Consider the following 21,073-nt stretch of genomic DNA (forward strand, 5'->3'; position numbering starts at 1 on the left):
TCAGCTTGTGACTGCAACTTGTTCCTGTTCGCAGATGACTCGGCACTGCTGGTCTCGGACAGGAACAAACGGCCCGATCAGCTCTGAACTCGGTAGAATCTGCACCTGGCAGGCTCGCTGATAACAAACTATCTTTACACCTGGGAAAAATTGAATCCATTCTCTTTGGATCTAATAGTAATCTCAGCAAGGAAAATGGCTTCTTGGTTAGAGTGGGTGACAATGTTATCACACGTAAAGTCAAATTACCTACCTAGGTTCCATCCTGGAGGCTAATCTTTCCGGTGATAAAATGGCCACCAACGTAATCAAAAAAGTCAACCAAAGAACAAGATTCCTTTACAGGATCTCCTCACTGGTCAACAAAAACACCTTGAAGACCTTAACAGGAGCCCTCGTACAAGGTTTCTTTGACTATGCATGCACCTCCTGGTACCACAGCACCTCAAAGGCCCTTAAAACCAGGCTCCAGACTTCCCAAAACAAACTGGTCAGGCTCCTACTTGACCTCGCCCCCCGAACCCACCTCACCCCTGCTCACTTCGACATGCTGGAATGGCTTAGGGTCGACGACAGAGTACAGCATCTTGCAATGGGTCTGGTCCACAAGATTCGATACACCACCAAGATACCCATGTACCTGTCTAGATACTTCCTTAATGTTAACGAAGTCCACACCCACAACACCAGAGGGAGTGCAACGAACCATGTACAACCCAGATTCGGCACAAACAAGGGACTAAATTCGTTTCGCTCCTATGCCACCAAAATGTGGAACGCCCTACCAACAGTCATTAAGACATGCAAATCCCTTGACTCCTTCAAAACCGCTCTCAAAGGGCACCTACGGACGGCTGCAATTCGAAACTGGCCCCCGTAAAAATCTGAATCCCCCCACCGCCCCACCCCTTTTTTCCCCTCACTGTATATGTTTCTTTTCCCTTTTTACCTCTATGATGAATTCCTGTTCTGTTCTTTGACTATATAGAAGTGTCTATTTGTACGTCTCTAAATGTTTTGATGAATTGAACATGGTGGACCCTCTTGTAAACAAGTGTAATGCTTAATTGGGTCGTCCACTCACAGTTAACAGTCTTTGTATTGAGTTTGTGCTTGAAATGTACTGTAATTCTGCAAACTGTTAATAAATATTTCAATCAATCAAAAATACATATTGCCCTGAGCAATTTGGTGCCCTAGGCAGGATTTTTCGTAATGCCCCCTTGAACAATGACCATGGCCCCCTTGTGTTCTAAAGCACTGTTTGTTTGTTTTTGCTTGGTGGATGCCCCCCCCTCCCCTCATGATGCCCCAGGCAACTGCCTGTTCTGCCTGATGGGAGGGCCGGCTCTGAATATACACTTACATATAACAAAAAGTTATGTATGAGTTACATTAACAAAAGAGCCACTGTCCCTGTCCCTCAGTCTATGGGATCTAAACTACTGAAAGTCTGACTGACATACACAAATGGTGTGATGCTTCTCTTGTAGGGGAACTGGCTGAGGAACTTGAGGAAGTAGCTAATATAATTAGTAGACAAGATATGGCCTGTACACAGCAATCTGCTGTAGTAGTTGTTTGTGGTTTTCACCATGCTTGCATTTGACTGAGCAGATGGCCGTTGCTACTGCAATGCAAAGGATGTAGGCAGTAGTCCTAGCAATTAGAAACGCCCATACAAATACTCTTTAAATGGAGGCCAAATAGTTATTATGAAAATCCCCATTAAATTATGATGACATATTCAACAGGTGAATACAAAATAAAAATTACCTGTGAGTTACTGAGAAAGTTTTACTCGAGTAACGTTTAGCTTTGAACAACTTGCACAAACCCCTTCATTTCAAGTCAGCTAATGTGTGTCCCTAGCTTGGTCACAGGGAATTTTCCAGTTTAGCCCACCCTGTCTATTTATAATCAGTGGCCAACATGCAGCAGCTGGGAATATAACCAGTGAGCTCTGACAACTGAAATAAACTGTTATTCACCTACATGTGAGGCTAATAATGTGACTGGATTTAATATCTGTAGGCCTATAACTGAAGCCAAGTGAATAGGCCTATATTCATTTTTGTTCAAGTAGCATAGCAAGATTGGGCCAATGCACTTTGGTTTCTAATAATGTGCTGTTGTGGGTACTGTGTTGCCTCAGGTCAAAGTAGAGCAACGGGCAAGTTTCCAGGCATAATGTCCTCATTCACAACATTCATCCCAGGAAATCAATCGGTCAATCTAATTTTATACAAAGCAGATTTCATACCACAAAGAAATCCAGTGTTTCACAAACAAGTGTGTTCTGTGTTATAAAATGTGGCCAGGTTCACAATACACAAAGTGACAGAACATTTTATGTATAAATGTAAGTAGGTGACGGTCTATGGCGTCAACGTATGAAGTGCAGCTAAAAGATGCAAATAATTTCAGCTCTGAAAAGGTGCATGCGTTTTTGTATGTCAGTGTTTTGTGAGATTGGCTGGGAGATTGTTCCAGATCGAGACTGAGGGTTCTATTTTCGTCCATGCTAAACCCCTTATCCCTAAACTACTTAGACTTTTTTACCATTTCGATTTTTCTTTGCATAGTTCAACTAGCCGATCTACATCGACATGTTGTGAGCTTGTAGAGTGGCTATTTTAACTATTCAAAAATGTTTTTCAAAATAGTAAAAAAGGCAAAGTAGTTTAGGGATAAGGGGTTTAGCATGGATGAAAATAGAGCCCAGAGCGTATAGAAGCTTAACACTTCCTCCTTATCACGGTGGACCTCACATTGGCTCATATGGAACAAATATTACATAGGTAATGAGTAGGCACCAGGTTGCTCCAAGATTTAAAAACCAGGAAGGAAATGCCTGTTTTCATATAGGACATTCACTCAGCCTGTTGATTAAACACAAAGCCAAAGCACAAATTAATGATTTATATATTGGTTTATGATTTTCTGTATGATTTTTATGTTCTTTAGGACTTGCTTGCATGGCCATAACTTGGTAATAACGTAAGTTGGTTGATAAACAGTCCACTCCTAATTCATAAATCTGTCAGGGGTGTATTGTACTATAATATAGTACAATACTACAATGTACTCCAGTCTAGTTCCCCGAGCGTATGATGTGTCCAGCTCCCAGCCCATTCCTTAGGGTCCTCCAGTTTTCTGATATAATTTGCTCAGCCATTTAAACGCTGGGAAACAGCTGTATTTGGGTGGGTAAAAATAAAGGAAGACATAAGAAAGAATGATGCGATGTCAATACACAGGGGAATGGCAGCCTTTTTTTAGCTGGTCTTTTGCCAAAGCTCTATTATGGTGAGCTTATGTTTATCCGAGGAACTATTCTGGGAGTTGTATTTCCTGGTCCCACTGTAACCACTGGCACAACTTAATTTGGAAATGTATGTCTGTTGTATCAAGATCACTTTATTGAACAGTAATACTGTAGCGTAGGCCTTCTCTAAGTCTATATGTATATGTTGCCTTTTTTACACTTGTGGAAGAAAAACCTTATCAATTAAGACACTTTTACATGCATTTCAAAGAACTGGCATTTTGATTTTGAGAGCATGAATGCAAGGATACTTGCAAGGATTATATGTTAGCCATTACATCAATTATCTTATTTACATAATTAGGAGGGAAATAAGCCACAGCCAACTAGTAATCAGATTATGATATTGAATTAGAGTTTATCATCATAGGAGGAAGTAATCAGTAAGTAGATTGAAAACTCTGCCTGACAAACATGGGAATGGCATGGCAACAATGTGGATTCAGAAGCACATGACGTGATACAGCCTGATATACCAGCCTGTGATATCAATCATGTCTATGTCACACACACACACACACACACACACACACACACACACACACACACACACACACACACACACACACACACACACACACACACACACACACACACACACACACACACACACACACACACACACACACACACACACACACACACACACACAATTCAAAATAAATTTTAAGCAGAGAGAGCCATTTGTCAAAGAGGAGCACATACTATTACTCTAGCCATTGCATTCCTTCCTCCATGTACACGACAAAAACGCATTGTTTCTCCTGACACGAGAGTAACAAAATGATTTACGACTCAGAGGTAACTCTGAGGTTGACAATTTCCTAAATAATCTACTTCCTGTCTGCAAGAAGCCCACCAGTTGGTGAGCATCCTGTTTTGACGTATGATGATGTACCACCTGACTCACAGGATAGACAGGAGGAAATGGCACATGGGACAAATTGTGTCCCTTCAGCTAACTACCATAGAAGACTGAGACAAAATGCTAGCCAAGAAAAGCAGCCTTACATAACAAGGCAGACATCTAAAAGGTTTGTTTGTGCTGAGGTGGCAAGAGAATGAATAGGTTTTAGTCATAAGGGTGCCCAAAGGATCTGTCTACCCAGACTCATAATGGTGAAGCCAAAGGAAAGCCAATCAATGCTTAAAGGGACAATGCCACTGTTTTTGTGGCTGCTCCCTTGTCGTATTCCAGTACCGAGCTGAGGCAAATCAGTCTCCAGTAAATACAGTCATTAAATACCCATAAAACTTAAAAAACTCCAGTTAAAAATGGGATTCTAAAGTTTTTAATCACATTAGGTTAATCATTTCTTCTCCATTATAAAGTATATATATTTGAAATGTTATAACGGAGAAATTAATCGACTCTACTCCGAGTATCTCTTGTGTGACTGAACTTCTCACCCTATTTCTAAGGGAGCATGCATGTCTTGTCACATTATAAATCATGATGTAGGCCCAGATGGCTTGCATAGAAGACGTCCGGACATTACATTTTAGGCATGACAGCGTGTCGCGGGTTCGAGTCCCGATCCTGGTGACCATTGCTGCGTGTCACTCCCCATCTCTCCCTCCCCATTTCCTGTCAGTCTACTACTGTCAGTTTACTCAATCAAATAACGGCAGAAAAGAACCCAAAATATATTTTGTAAAGCTACTAATTTAAATAAATCATTATGTACATGATTACATGGTCTGATTTGATTACTGCTTCTTAATCACAGAGAATATTTAATGTTGAGATGAACAATGACATTGTTAAAATGAGTTATGTTTACAGGAGAATTATTAAGTGGATACATCAAAGACATAGCAGTGGTCTGCACCACCGTTTCCAAAGTCCCCAGCCGTGACCTTGACAAATATAGCCAACACCTGACACCTGTCCCTCAGAAGCAAAGGCAGACTGACACTCAGTGAGTGCACAGAGGCACACTGTAAAAAATAAATAAAGGCCAATGAGTAAATAACAATATGCCTATATCTAAACACAATGCAATGGCTTTCGCAAACCTTACCTGAAAGGCAGTGTATATATCATAACAGTGGCCATTTGTCCACCTTTGTATAGGCTCTGCATTGGCTTCATGATACTGCATACTTTTCCTATTATATAGTTTCAATTTATATTACAAGGTCAAATTAAAGTTGTATTCCACCTGGAGGACATGACATATCTACATGCAATAGCTAGGCCTACATTTTCATACTTTAGCTACTGTATGTATTTCTGTGTGTACCTTTTGTTTTACTAAATGTTTGTACATTGCAATATAAAGTTAGTGTATATTTTCAGAATAACTGAACGATGTTCCTGTGTGTGATCCTGAATTGTATGGACTCTGGTATTAGCCAGTCTGAACAAACGACTATTATTAAAATCGTTTTATTTTACACGCTTTATCTGAATGCATGACCACAAAGAAATGAATACAAATGAAAAAACCTTGCTGACATCATGCACAAAGTCATGCACAAAGTGCACAAAGTCATGCACAAAGTCTACAAACACATGAGAATGGAGTGTATATGATACACACACAACACATGTGGATGATCATGTTCTGCATACTAAGCCCATGGTATAGCATCTAAAATTATCCTTGTGTCTACCTATGGCCTTTGGAATGGAATTAAGAGACTCCAGACATGCTTCATGTTGCTTCCATACCTACATTGAGTTACTGTCTAAATGTTGTATAAATGTATAAATAAAATAAAGAAATGGGTGATAAAATAAGTCCTATTACTTTTATTTGAATACTGAAATTGTCATATTCACAGTTGCCATTTTGCTCTACACGATAACCCTTCACCATTTATATGACTTCTCGGGAATGATGCAAGTTGGGAACGATTTCCTGCCCAAATATGGAGTCCCTGCCTGTCTATGAAGTCAGCACTATGACATCATATTGATGACATCAGGGTACCGACTTCAATTCCCACTTTGCTGCATCACTCCCTTGGGCATTCCTTTGCAAGATGCATGCCGAGTCAATCGTTCCCATATATATACTGTATGGGCATAGTAGTCCGATGGGTGGTTTTGGACAACCGCCTATCCGACCAACTCGATGCAAATGCAATAAAATGTAAGAAACAATTATCGTTTCATAACGCAGCATAAGCCAAATACAAACATACTGCTCATCCGTAGCTTCACATCCCACAACACGTGGTGGCAATAATCATGTGACCTGGGAAACCCCAATTCTGTCAGTGTGACATTATTGTGCAGCTGGCTCTGTGGGTGGCAGTCCGACATGCCAAACAGGCCCATGCCGACAACAGATCACAAGGCTGCCGTGGTCATCTGCCACGTCCTGACAGGGTCACGCTCACACAGGACAATCGGCCCACAAGCCTGAAGCCAGTGACTCAGCTTAGGACAAAACTATATTGTCAATGGATACGTCAGAATGATTTGTCATTTTCTGGGGCACATATCATACATTTCAAAAAAATGATGACAGGTGGGCCATCCATTGAAGTTTCACATTACAGTTTATAAACCTGGCATACAGTAGGAGAACTCACTGAAAGACATCGACTTCAGATCAGCTAAGGATATTCGTTCTCACCACACAGTAGAACTCAACAAATCTTATTGAATGATTATGATTATAAACATAGAAGAAAGACCATTTTAAAACTCACGTTCAGCTACAAATACAATAACCGAGAATCATGTAGTACTAGTGGTCACACACTGTCATTATTAATACATTTAGTATTTACATTAATACATGTTGTGTGACTTAAGTATGGATCCAACCAAAAAATCTCAGTGAACACACAAACCAAAACTACCACAGTGTGACTAAGACTGATTCAGAGAGAGTGTGTGTGTGTGTCTTTAGGGAGTGAACAGGGCTGCCAGTAGTACTGGGCACAATCTCTTGAGTCATGAGAGGCCTGCTCTGTCTCTCCCGCTTTACAAACACAGCCATAGCTGGAGATCACAGAATAGCAAAGAATAGGCCTCTGTCCATGCGCTGTTGCAGGCTTATTAAGGCTTAAAGAAAAGCCATTTATATGACAAGAAACGTCTGAGACTCTGACAAGGGTTTTTGGAGGCCTTGGCTGTTGGATGAACGAGCAGAACTCCATGGGATTCAGTCCTATAATCCAACTCTGTCACTATCAGAGTAACAACAATGATGGACAGTGATCACTGATCTCTGATTGTTTTACACAATTTAAATTCCTTCATTTTAAATGCCTTCCGGAAACCCATGTTTAAAGTTATGTAATGTAATTTAGCTTAACATTTTGACTGTCACATATTTTATGCTTCTGGCTTTTTTCTGATACTGCATGGTTTTAAATACATGGTATGATGGTATGATGTTAGCTTTTATTTGATTGTTGAAGCAACGCAAGTACTAACATTTTCTCTTCTAATCAACAGGGGAATGTGTCAAGTAACCTTCAACAAAGTAAAGGATAATACCACTCCTTTTCTTGTGAGCAGGCATAAGGACCTGGTTTGCTACATACCACAGGCTATATCACAGTTCTTTATCTTCACTAACTATGCCATGGCATGGAAGACATAGTAAGCCAGTGAAATGTATTGTACAATCACAGCTCTTACAGTATCTGACAAATGTGAAGATCAAATCTGATGAAAAACAAAATATATACAGAAGTACACACCTTTCGCTGACCATATACTTGCTACGAATGGACAGGACATTGTCCTGTACTGTAGTTTGCTGTGACCCCTAGTGGTCATTTGTAGCTATTACAGATCATAAACATAACCTCTCTTTTATTAGAGGTAATACCTATTACAGTAGCCCATGTAAGGATCTCAGTCCAACAAGTACTTACTATTCAAGAGTTGGACGTTAGTGAAGGAACAGGGGTTTGTGTTTCGGGGTCTGAGGTACTGTCTGAGGTTGTGGTGATGATGGTGGTGGGAGTGGACCCGGAGGTCAGCACTGTTTGGAGCACTGGGGGAGTCGGCTCGCCAGGAGAGGGGAGTGAGGGGGCCAGGGGAAAGGAGAAGATTGTGGAGATGGGGAGAGAGTATTGTGTTTCCTCCTCTGGGATCCATCCTCCGACCATTTCGTGTAGTCGAGTGCCTTTCAGCTCAAACTCATGCGGGCCAGCGAACAGACGGAAAAGAGCCTGGACCTCACGGAGCTCCATGGCCGTCTCCCTGAACAGCATGACCACTACCAGACCTATCATCAGGTAGCCTGTAGAGTGGAAAACCCAAAATATTCTGACATAGCAGGATTTCAATTTCCATTGATAATAACTAGTGATGCACGATATAATCAGTAGCATATCAAAATCGGTCATATCAGCCATAAATGTGTCATATCGGTACTGGATGACGCAATAATAATGTGACTGTCAATGGCGGTCAGTCGCTTTTGTTTTGTGTATTTCTAATGTTTGAAGGCAGAATAATCCGTATAATATCGGAATCGGTCAGAATCAGTATCGGCAGATATGAGCATATGACCCTGCAAATAATCAGAGATCGGATATCGGTCATAATTTCATAAGCGTGCACACCTAATAATAATAATCGTAGAAAAATGACAGGTTGTGCTTGAGCAATATAAGAAAGAACTTTCTTTGAATAGCACCTTTATTTCATCTACGAGTGTGTGCTTAGGTGAGTGACACTGGGCGCATATTCTTGTCTTACAGGTGGTGAGGAGCTTGAGCGTCTCCCTGGCGCCTTGGTCCCACGTCCTCCCCAGGGAGTAGCCTCCCTGGCCGATGGTGCTCAGCGTGACGAAGCAGAAGAAGAGAGCGTCCAGGAAGCTCCACTCTGGCTCCACGAAGGAGAACACGAGGGCAGGCAGCATGAGGAGCAGGGCGACGTCCGCCACCAGGAGGAGGCCGGCGTGCAGCAGGGCCGCGCGGCCGTAGGGCACGCCCCAGTGGGTGTGGAGGTGGTGGACGGGGCCGTGCGTGACAATGGGCAGGAGGAGGTCACACAGCAGGGAGAGGAGGAACAACGTGAGGGGGATGCCCAGTGCGCAGTAGAAAATACAGAACAGCTTGGCCCCCTCGGATATCGGGGTGAAGAAGTCATAACCTGGCGAAGAGACGAAGAAACATGTTAATGGCGCGTGGGAGGAAACATGCTGTTGATATACAAATTTGGTACCGGGTGAAAAAAAAAGCGTTACAAAAAATATATTAAAAAAGAGATGTTTGATAGAAATCAAGTATCAGAGTATTACTCCATGGGCCTTTTTTATAATATTTCAACAGAATGAATCGCCTAACTGTTTTTTAATAGAACATGTCATACCGTGGAAAATAATGAAGAATTATCTCTCTTTCACTCACTTTAATCAATGAACATCATCATCACTGTCATATCAATATGAGCTGGAACTGGTATAGTTGGTAAGACCTTCTTATTAATAGTCTATGTTCCTGCCTCTTGGTGATACATTTCCTCATCACACATCTGCTCACCTGTGGTGGACAGAGTGACGATGACAAAGTACAGGGACGAGGTGAAATCGTAGTGGCGTTCATCGCTGTTGGCTTTCAGTACAGCCACGTCCCTCTCGTCAGTGTCCAGGGCTTTCCTGAGCAGCTCGTCCAGCCTGCTCTCCTCCACGCAGGGACACTCTCGCAGGAAGGCCGCCCGGAGCTCCGTGACCTGAACTCTGAGGGCCCGCTCCACTGGCATCTCGATGGTGGTGAATACCAGGCCTCCCAGGATGATGAAGAGGACGTAGCCCGCGACCAGACAACCAAACGCATTGGCACGGCATAAGCCCCGCAAGGCCGCCAGACCCTGGCCCATCGTTGTTTTGGCCGCTCTGCTCTGTGGAGGCCAGGCATCCACAGGCTGTAACCCAATGCTCAAGGATCGCATGAGCTAGTCAAATTGTAAATATTTAAACGAGGTAGAGGCCGGTAAACACACACACACACACGCACGCACACACTCACCACACACACACACAGCAAATAAACATTAGAAAAACTGCCATCAGTCAAATAATGGATTTTGTTTTAATAGGCAAGGAATTAAACGGTTTTGTATTCTATGAAATAGACAGTTATTTGTATAAAATATCAAAATATTATTTCTCGGAGGCATCCGAAATGGTGTCCTTAGGTGCAGTACAGTCCCTCTTTAAGAGAAAAACTAACAAAAAACTATCCCTCCAATAAGACCGTGTCCATTCCACCACCACTGCATATTTACAAGACTGCTTCATTTGGGCTCAAGTTTCTCCAACAGGTGACATCTGTCTCCTTTGTAGAGTTCTGGGTGAGGAGAGGGGACCCCAACAAGTCGGGGTCCATTGTACTTGGATAACATATTGGCTATGTTTACTTGTGCACACAGTATCCAGAACACAGAATACAGACTCATATGCCAGTTACAGTGCTAGTTGAGGTATCTTTATATGCATGTTTAATAATGCACCTTCTAATATCACTCTTCTGTAGCTAGCATTATTGCTGCTGTGGAAAAACACTGGTTTAAAGTCTGTCATGTTTCTCCAGATCAATTCTTTCAGAGGGGTAAGTGAAGGGAATAGTGGGAACACGCCCAGCGTCTTACAGGCTTGCCCACCCTGCCAATGACTGGTAGTTTGTGGGCGTAGGCACGGGGCGGGACAGAAGACAGGGGCGGAGTCGGAGCAAAATTGGTCTGAAAAGGACGTCGCCCTGTGCAACGCCGGCCCATCTGCCTCCCACCGATAAGGAAGGTGAACACGGGCAGGCCGGACTGTGGGGAGGTGAAGCTACGGGCTTTAGGGAAGACATCGCGGGATGGACCTGCTGCCCGCTGGCCAGAGCGAGAGGATGATGATCTTGAACGTTGGGCAGAGGAAGAAGAGGAGGAAGAGCGAGCCACAGACCTAAAAGAAAAGCATAAGATGTTGAAAGCTAGCTGTCCCCGCCTGGGAAGAGACTCCAGTCCAGACCATCAGGCGCACAGACAGCTTCTTCCCAAAAGTTCCCACATTGCTGAACCACAAACTGCATTTTGGTCGCTTATGCTCCCGATATTTAATCTGTGACCTCAAAATATAACAATTTAATTCTTCTTGTGTGACCAAATTGCAGAATCACTTGTTACAATTAATTTCTCATTCGAATAAAATTGACCTGACCTAAACTGTTTTTAAGCACTTGCTCTGTGCTGCTGACAATCCCATGATCCTTTGCAAGTTTGCAATGGAATTTGCAGGAATCAAACTGATTCTGATTATAAACATAAATAAACATGCACTCAAAGCATATCAACATGCTTGCACAATAAAAGACTTAAGATATCAAAATATGCCATCATCTATGAGGATTGAGGAAACTAAAGAACAGGTTGCTTTACTGTACCTCCCTGGGGCCGTAGCAGCCAGGCTGGGTGGAGCTGGCTCTGTGCGAGGACTTCCATCCTGCCTGGGGCTGATGTTGAGGTTAGCCGTCAACTGGGGCATCTTCCGGGTGGTGTCGGAGTTGGTAGCAGGGCCGGGGGGTTCCTTCCTCGTGTCATTGGCCTGGGACGCGACGCAGGGCAGACAGCCTCCAAACTCTGGTCCTGTGCTGAAGCGGACAGCCAGGCTGTCTCCGAAGAAGGAGTAGAGCTCACAGTACATGGCCGGCAGGGGGACCGGCGTCCACTCCTCCCAGGGACAGCCAGCACCGCCGGCCTGGAGGTGGCTGGCGATTCCCAGGGCGGCCTCCGACAGGGGTTCTGGAGGGGGGCTGAGGCCAGGGGAGCTCACCCTGTAGCCCATTGCACCGAGTCCAGAGCCTGGCAGACCACTGAATGATCCCTCCTCTGACTGGGACAGAGACAATGCTTTCATCTTCAGCAGACGCTCCACTGCCACCTGCCACGAAACAGTCACATACATTGCAATGTTTATACATTTTCCCCCAAGTCATTTCTTGCTTTACTGAACAGGGCTAGTAAATTATGACGAACAATACAGGCCATGAGCGGGATTAGACCCCATGATGTTGTGATTAGGCCTGTGTCTACAGCAGTGGTTGTGAAACTTTTTTGGCTCAGGGCAGTGAGGGCACCCCTGTAAAACAATTGTTCATCCACGGCACCCCTGAATGACATTGTACTTTATGGCACCATACATTTATGTCATATTATGGGATGTTTGGTCTTAAATATAATTTAAGATACTTTTATTCACCTATAAATCCAGGAAGTGGACCCTTTATATCGGTCAGAACTTTTGGAGCCCTACACACCACAAAAGGGCACTGAGGTCAGCCAACCAATTGCTCTTAGAGGTTCCCGAAATCAACCTGAGGAGTAAGGAGGAGAAAGACCTCCTTACTTAGAAAGGCCTTTGCTGCTGCTGCTCCTAGACTGTGGAACAGCCTTCCCCTCCATATAAAAAGTGCCAACTCTATTTAGTCTTTTAAAACCCTTCTAAAAACACACTTTTATTCCATGGCTTTTAACCACACTTGGTGTTTGTGTCTTGATCCGTTTGTTTTATGTGATGTTGACAGCACGTTTCTTGTTGTTGCACATATTTTAACTGTTTTGTTCTCACCCTGTAGAGCACGGAAAAAGAGTGACACCAAGCATCTCAAGTATAGGGTAATGGTTAAACTGAAGTGATTATGATAAATTCCAAATAGTATTAAAGTATACTGCAGCACCACCAGAGAAACTCTGCTCTACAATGCATGTGATGGTATTTTCAGTAGCTGCTAGAGGAGCATAAAGCAGTATTGGGCGGTATTACGGTATACCAGGTTTTTTTTTAAATCCCAATGATGTGATCTTCAATAACACCACTCTGCTTTCTATAAAGGTGAGACATGTGTAATATGGTCATGTATTGTTATTGTAGTACACAGTAGGTGCCACCAGAGGGCTGTTTGAGAGTCAAGCTGAGAACAGGGTCAACTGAGAGTAGTGGGGATACAGCATTTGATACAAACAGGATTAATACAAAAAATGTTTCTGCCGTTGTTTGGTAGTATTTTGACTGAGTTTAAGTGTAATACAACGGTGTCTTCATATGCCGTTATATTAAACTGCAAAATGTGTATAAATAAAATGGTAAATGGTGCATTTATATAGCGCCTTTATCCAAGGCGCTTTACATAGATTGTGCATTACATTCACCCATTCACACACACATTCATACACCGATTGCGGCGGAAGCCATGCAAGGTACCAACCAGCACATCGGGAGCAATTTGGGGTTCAGTGTCTTGCCCAAGGACACTTCGACATGTAGACAGGAGGAGCCGGGATTCGAACCGCCAACCCATGGATCATTGGACGACCTGCTCTACCTCCTGAGCCACAGCCGCCCCATATGACGCATACCTCTCAAGCCTACAGCAGTACTCACCAGGATGGCTCCATAGACCTTGTGTCCATCTGCTTTGACCTGAGCGTTGGACACAGAGTAGTCATCTAGCACGGCCTGTAGGTTAGCCCAGTAAGCTGGTAGATGTGGATACAAAACTCTTTCAACAGCCTGCAAATAAACATACACAAACTATTACTAGAATTATGTCAGATGTAGGTCTGCATGATATAGGAAAAAACCCAATTAGGTGTAATTGAACTTGTATTAGAATATGGTTCAATGAACATACATAATCACGTAATATCTTGTGTAACTATACCACTGGTGTAAAACACTTATTTTTGCTCCATTTACAGTTTGTCCGATTGGTCTCATACATTGCAGAGTAGATTGATAGCATCGTCAATACTTAACAGTACGTATTGCAGGCAGCCCTCTGCAATGTGTTGATATTGCAATGACACTAATAATAAACAAAGTATTACTTTTATGTAATATACAGTATATTTTCCCGTCTTCATGGCCAATGCAAAACTGCCAGTGTGGAACATGGGGAGAGACAGTAAAACATGGGTGAAGAAGAGAGTCAGTGTACTGTACTACCTTCCATCCCAGGGCGTGTAGGCCCACCACAGCACCGTAGTGGGAGCAGAGCGGGCGGACTGGGTCAGACAGAACCTTTTGGAGAGACAGGAGGATCTGGTGATACAGACCACTCACCAGGTCCCCGTGAGTCCTGGCAAGGTGAAAACAAATACGGATTTGGTGGCTTTCGTGCCAAAAAGAACAACACTAGAACAATAGCCGTCAATTTGGGCTTGACAATAATATTTTACAATATGATGGATACAATATGTAGTGACATTAAAAACATTATTTTCACAAGTGTGAAGGAAATTAAATCCCTCTATGTATTTTTATTTTACTCTTAATGCTGGTTCCCCTGTAACATGTTTTATTGACATCTGATCATTTCAATAATCAGAAAATATTCAAAATATTACTTCATTGCATCAATGTGACATTCAGTGGGAACATGACAAGATGGACATTTTTTGACCCCAAGACAATTCTTCAGGGCAATACAAGCAAAGCAATATGTGGTGGTATATGAGAGGAGCTTAATACCAGAAGATGTGGCTGAGCAGGAGGGCAGCGTAGTCCCTCAGGGTCCAGTGGTCATTGAGGGGGTTGATGGAGGCAGCCAGCGGCTCCAAGATGCAGTACATGACACTGGAGACCAGGCTGCGCACGTAGGAGCCCAGATACAGGTAGGGGTTCTGCACCAGACTCTTCACCATGTGAAGGAGCCTGTTCAGCTGCTCTAGATCGTGACTTACGGACTTCACCTGCAGATCAGAGTAGTGTATAGATTTTTGTTTTAATCGATCTACACATGAGTTCAAAATCAGCAGTTCTCAAACTACGTAATTCAAAATTATTCAAGATTTTTCGAATACTTAAATATATATATATAATACAAAATAGCAATAGTATGCAGAATGCCACAAAGTGACGCGCTGTGAGCTTGAATATGATTTGAATCCGAGCTTGTGCGCATATATATATATATATATATATATATATTTGAATCTGATTCCCATCATGTCTTGCATGTTTCCCTTCTCTCTGACCTCAGTTTCCTGTCTTTCTAGTTTCTAAAGCAAAGATTGCAGCAGCAACAAGAAAAAACAAGAAAAATAAATAAAACTTACTCCACTGATGACATAAACAAAGTATGGCAGGAGAGCAGCGATCTTTGGGTTGGACTGGAGATCCAACAAGGCAACCTGAAACACACATGCAAGAATTAACTAACCAACCGAAACATGAAACAGACCAATGCAGTTTCCAAGGCACCATTTCTCCCCATACAGCCTCCTAAACCGACTGTTACATTATGTTATGTGTAAACTACCTGAAATACGAGATCAGAGGGCTGCACCTAACAATTACTTTCCTAAATTGATTCTGTAGTGTACATCATTTCTTCGTTTATTTTTGATTAATCTGTGATAAATACATTTATTGATGAAATATAATTTTTGATCAAATAAAAATAGTACAATGGTGTCACAGGCCAACCTATGTTCTTAGCATGTAGGTCTGCATTTTCAGCACGCGACTCAGTCACACATCATACAACGGAGCAGAAACTATAGGTTTAAGACCTACCTTCATGAGATGTGGGTCCTCTCCTAGAATAGCACGTGTTATCTGCTGGTAATACTTGAGCAGGTCATCTGAGAGGGACTGCACTGCACTAGGAACTGTGGAATGCAGACAACAATTGTTTAAAAGATTCAATGGCAAGCACTGAAATGGCATGGAATCAGCTACTATCACTTGCTAACCCCAGTATGGTTCTTACCTGTTCCCTGGGGTTCTAGGTTGCCTTTACCATCCAGGTAGGACACATTTACTGACATGGAAAGAAAGCTAAGTTACCATTGATACACAATTATACATCATCTACATCATCTGCATCTACATACTGTACATTAGCTGCCAGATGCACTCAATTATTTTGAACGTCACCTCAAAATACATAAGGGGGGCTTTTCACACGGGAAGCGACTGATGCGCCTAGTAATTCATTTTCAATGAGAGGCGAGCAGGCATGTAGGGAGGTGTGGGCAATGTGACAGGCGGATCGACAAAAGGGCGCACTTCAGTATAACTCGTTTCACGCACATGCCCGCCTGCAACAAGAGCTGGATCACGGTTAACTTTACCCACGTAACTCGCATGACAATGATTTGGGCGTAGATTGCCTGCTGCTTACTTGAGATTACCCATCTGTGTATTCACATGAAAAGCGCAGTGGGACCCCATTGATCCAAGCAAGAAAGCAGGCATTGTGTCATTGTGTTATTTCTCAGCATGCAATGCATGGTGTGGTGAGACATACCTCGCACCATGGTCTCTGCACAGCCCTTGGGAATATTGGTAGCCAGTGCCAGCTCAACGAGGTTGATGTCACGATCCTCTACAAAGAAAAGCTCACCTTCCTTTATAGAGCGAAATGGAAGGGCATCTTGGCCCCCATAGCCCGAAATAGCCTGGTAACGAAAAAAATATAATAAATAGGATTTCCAAATATGGAGAAGCAAGTCATCGTCAAGCTGGTTGCAAGACATTTAACCAGGTGGCCGTGAATGTTGAAAACATGTTAAATAGAGCAATACACTATATGAGCAAAAATATAATGGTGTTTTCATAATGGCCATGTTCAGGTGCCAGTGCCAACTCAGATGCGAACTACTGGTCTATCTGAGTGTTATAGGGTTGCGCTGTGTCAGGTCAGGTGTACTAACTACTTAGACGTAAGCAACTCTTAGATGTCATTTTCAAGATCTGTCATCTAGAGTTGCAATATCAACCCTTGACAGACAGCCCAATAAGCCCATATATCCAAATAGAAAAGTATGATCTGATTATATTAAACAACGTTAAAATCACCAACATTGCAGCTGTATGGAAAACTTGAATTATCAACTTTGTACCTGCCAAGTTTTTGTTTCATATAAATCCAGCATGGACATGTTATGAGCTTATGAGCTACAATAAATTGACAGATACCACCTGTGTAGTGTGTGTGTACCACACGTTTCAAATTTGCACATAATGCAGGAGGCAGCAGGACGTTGCATTATTGAAAACGAGCGCTTCCAATGCAAAAATACTCATCTGCACGGAATGTATTCACATAAAGTAGCTCATAACATGTCTAATGGTGGATTTTTAATGAAACAAAATCTTGGCATGGCAGATAAAGAGGATAATCCAAGCTGCAATGTTAGTGAATTTAACGTTGTTAAAAAGGGGAATACCACTAATTTTCAACATTTTACTATGTCATAAATATACCTTATAGTTGTGTGGAAATAATAAAAAAGTCCCCCCATTCTGTGTTGCCTAGAACTGGAGGTCTGAAAAAAAGTCTGAACATTATGAAGTACATCTTGATGATGTCATAAAGATGTACTTCATAATGTTACAGATCTTTTTCAGACCTCCAGTTCTAGGCAACACAGAATGGGGGGACTTTTTTATTATAAGGTATATGAAATAGTAAAATGTTGAAAATGAGTGGTATTCCCCTTTAAATACAAATAGATCTGACTTTTCTGCAACTCTAGATATTAAAAATATCATCTAAGAGTTGCTTGCGGCTAGCCGGCTACTAACGGTCTGTGTCTCACCTCCACATTGCTCCAGCGCAGAGCTCTGTTGAAGTCCTCCACCATCAGCTTCCTCCTCTTTGCGTGTCTCATGAACTGAGAGCTGCTCTGTGTAAGTTCAACACAGACACAAATCAACTACAGAACACTGTTATTAAGTGTTATGGCTCATTTATTACTAAGGGGAAAAGACAGTTTGATCTGTTTTAAACAAAACATCTCATCCATTGATGCACCTGTCCAAGTAAAGCAGCCTGCATGTCGACCCTTTAATTGTTCAATAAATCAGGGTGCGACTCACTCCATCCATAGTAGCAGATTGCGGCTGAATATATTAGCTGCTCCGATTTTTATTTATCATTTACTAACCTCTTTATTCTCAACATTAAAAACTGTTTTAGAGCAACATGCTATGACTATTTCAATATATTCTGTGTGTAAAACTACTGTAACTGACACTATATTAGGCTACCTGTGTTGCTTCCCTGAGTCGATAGCAGACATCTTCAGCGAGCAAAGCAGCCACCTCGTCGCCCAGCTCCACACCTGCACTCTCAGCCATCAGCTTGACAGACTCCCGGGGAACCTCTGCGAAGCGTCGCTCCTCTTTGTCCGCCATCTCAACTGTACACAATAGATTAGATACCACGTTATAGGGGGTGTTACTTTTTAGAGCCAACATAAACTAAAATTACAGAAATAAACATGCAACGGTTAGACACTCATTGTGAGCGCCTACAACTGCTCACTGAACTTCAGCAAGCACAATGACTCGACTAAGGCAATGGGGAGTATGTTTTGCACTCCGTCCGTGTGTGTGTGTGTCCGTCTACAGCTAATCTCCGGCACCGTTAACCCAGTCAATGCCAAATTTTGTACACACACTCCCTGGATGCCAACGATGAACCTCTGCCCCAAATTTTCCAGAACGGACTGTTATAGCAACACCAGGAAGCAGACTTTTGAAAAACACATTTTTGGATATTACTCCTCCAGATTCTGTCCAAAAATCCCACAAATCGTTACACACTATCTCTATAGTCATGTGTTCAAGATGGATCTGTCTGATATTTCATATTCCATCCGAATTGGCTAACATTGGCTTTCAAAGTTTGCAGGATTGGCCCGTTTTTAACAAAAACCCTCAAATCATGAAAGCAGTGTACAATTTACGTGAAATCTTTCACAGACTGACAAAATGCCTCAAATCATCAAATTGCCATCCAAGGCGTAAGAAGAAATGGCTCTCTTTTCACATTGGCCTATTATAGCGCCACCAGGAGGCCACAACCTAACCTGACCTGCCCTGGTGGAGACCTGTGCCCCGAGGGGCACTTTATCTAGTTCTATATTCATCTAACTTAAATATATGAAATACAAGTCAAACGTATAAACAGCACATTTAAAAACAACTCACATTGTACCAAAGTGCTTCACAGGTCAGAAAGAACAGCCAGTCAATGATAAAACAACACACAAATAGTAATCAGACAATCAAAAACAAAAGCATTAAGAGCAGGAAGGAAAACCTTTCTTATCATCATAGATCACCAAGAAAAGATAAAGGCATTGTCTGTTAATACATTCAAATACATAAATAAGTGAAGTTTAATGTAAAACCTTGCAAACGTCCAGAAAGTAGCCTGAATTAACTTCACGTTGCATTGCATTCCAGATACTAGTCTGATCCCCATCGGTGGACTGCTGCCACTACTCATTCAACATGATACAATACCAAAACCTTTAATACAGATGATGATCATATAAAAGTGTGTGCATAAATAATAGGTTAAACACATTACCTCCCCAGAGGACCAGCTGATACGTGTGCGTTTTTAGTTTACTATTTATTTACACATCATCACCCTTACAGCAGAGCTCAATGCTCATGTTCTTCTTTGTGAGGTTTTATGGCGGCTGGCATCCTTAGTATAGTTGCATTGCCGCCCCCTTCTGTTGACTTCAGTACCTTTACAATCTATCCCACAAATCAGTTTTGAGTTTCTTATACATCAAAACACCGTGACTCTCTCCTCGCATATCATCTGCTGCTGCACTAATTATCTTTTTAAAGGTGATTTCTTCAACTCCCACCTCCCAACTCAACTTCACCCCTTAATATAAATATAAGTCTACCTTTGGTGTTGCATATAATCATGGGGCCACTTCAGGGATCACTACAGTAGTGATCCCTGAAGTGGCCACTATAATAGCATAATATATGTGAGTAGTGACAATACTGTGGAACTAATCTGCTATATTCACTTCAATTGTTTCTACCAAATCATACCACACCCATCCAAAGCCAAAATTATGGGTCCTTCCATGTTCCTAGCATGGCTACAGAACCCAACCCTCACTGGGTGAGTATTATGCCCCAGGACCACTTCACTTTTCAACTTATATATTCATATTATTGGTCCTCACTAACATTCATGATAAAATACCATTTTATTCTACTCAGTCTGTGTCTCATAGGACTAGGAGGGCTGTGGGCAGTTCAGAATCACGTCAACCAAGTGACATCATTCAGCATTTTTTTTTAAATCAGATTTATATTATCGTATTGCAACTTTTCAGGAATAGGAAGCTTGCCGTTTCTGTTAGCTTGGATTCCCTATCAATGATGTCACTGGTGGACGCATTTCTGAACTGCCCACTGCCCTCCTATGAGACAGAATGAGTAGGGGGAAGAAAATAAATTGTATTTTATCATGAACATTGAGGACCAATTATATGAAGGTAGGTTGAAAAGGGGTCCTTTAATGTGTCCAATAATGTCCCATAGGTCTACTAATCCTTAAGGCATTTCCCTCATCTCCACCTGTAGTAGTGCACATATGGGAGATGTCCTGACAGCTCCACTGTATAGCCCTAGTGCTTGAACTAGCCTACATCCAGCTTTTTTAAGTGCGTTTTGGCTGCTGAACCATAGGCTATCATGCAAATGCCCAGATATCCACCCACTGGAAAACAGGTCAAAGTGGTATCACATTGGTTGTGGCCAACATCTTCTCCATATTATGCAAATCAAGGTAGTATACTACAAGCCAAGGGCCCCGATTCACTAAGGCGTTTACTCCCATATGTTGGGTGTACATTGCTTCCCACATTGGTAAGCATTCTAAATGTCTAATGACATACAGCAAGCTGCCAAGCTTTGGTCCCATGCAAGTCTGCAGCTGAGCAGACCTCTTTCACAAAGATTACTGACTCCCTAAAATATGGGTATAGATGTCCAGTTGTCCACACAG

The 21,073-nt window shown here is 42.3% G+C and overlaps 3 protein-coding genes across 4 annotated transcripts in view; all 3 read right to left on the reverse strand.

Moving 5' to 3' along the window:
• LOC306913870 (EH domain-binding protein 1-like protein 1) overlaps nucleotides 1-21,073 on the reverse strand; it is a 115,128-nt gene that overhangs the window by 61,250 nt on the left and 32,805 nt on the right. The gene's annotated exons all lie outside the window — the stretch shown is intronic.
• Nucleotides 8,177-10,127, reverse strand: kcnk7 (potassium channel, subfamily K, member 7; the record flags this gene model as incomplete). The annotated part of the gene is made up of 3 exons (XM_079490564.1): nucleotides 8,177-8,544; nucleotides 9,006-9,401; nucleotides 9,791-10,127. 3 exons carry the CDS (start codon nucleotides 10,125-10,127, stop codon nucleotides 8,177-8,179), a joined length of 1,101 nt encoding a protein of 366 aa, XP_079346690.1.
• On the reverse strand, nucleotides 10,321-19,759 carry taf6l (TAF6-like RNA polymerase II, p300/CBP-associated factor (PCAF)-associated factor). 2 transcript variants are annotated; one of them, XM_079490685.1, is made up of 12 exons: nucleotides 19,622-19,759; nucleotides 18,292-18,443; nucleotides 17,841-17,927; nucleotides 16,547-16,697; nucleotides 16,007-16,057; nucleotides 15,811-15,905; nucleotides 15,351-15,425; nucleotides 14,764-14,984; nucleotides 14,239-14,371; nucleotides 13,675-13,803; nucleotides 11,678-12,174; nucleotides 10,321-11,199 (listed from the first exon to the last, which is right to left on the reverse strand). In XM_079490685.1, the coding sequence occupies exons 2-12, from the start codon at nucleotides 18,436-18,438 to the stop codon at nucleotides 10,851-10,853; spliced, it is 1,935 nt and encodes a 644-aa protein (XP_079346811.1). In that variant the 5' UTR covers nucleotides 18,439-18,443; nucleotides 19,622-19,759; the 3' UTR covers nucleotides 10,321-10,850. The 2 variants fall into 2 exon arrangements, with proteins under 2 accessions (XP_079346811.1, XP_079346812.1); XM_079490686.1 differs by having other exon boundaries at nucleotides 18,292-18,438; nucleotides 19,615-19,695.

The sequence above is a fragment of the Electrona antarctica genome, assembly GCF_951216825.1.
Source record: "Electrona antarctica genome assembly, chromosome: 21".
NCBI lineage: Eukaryota > Metazoa > Chordata > Actinopteri > Myctophiformes > Myctophidae > Electrona > Electrona antarctica.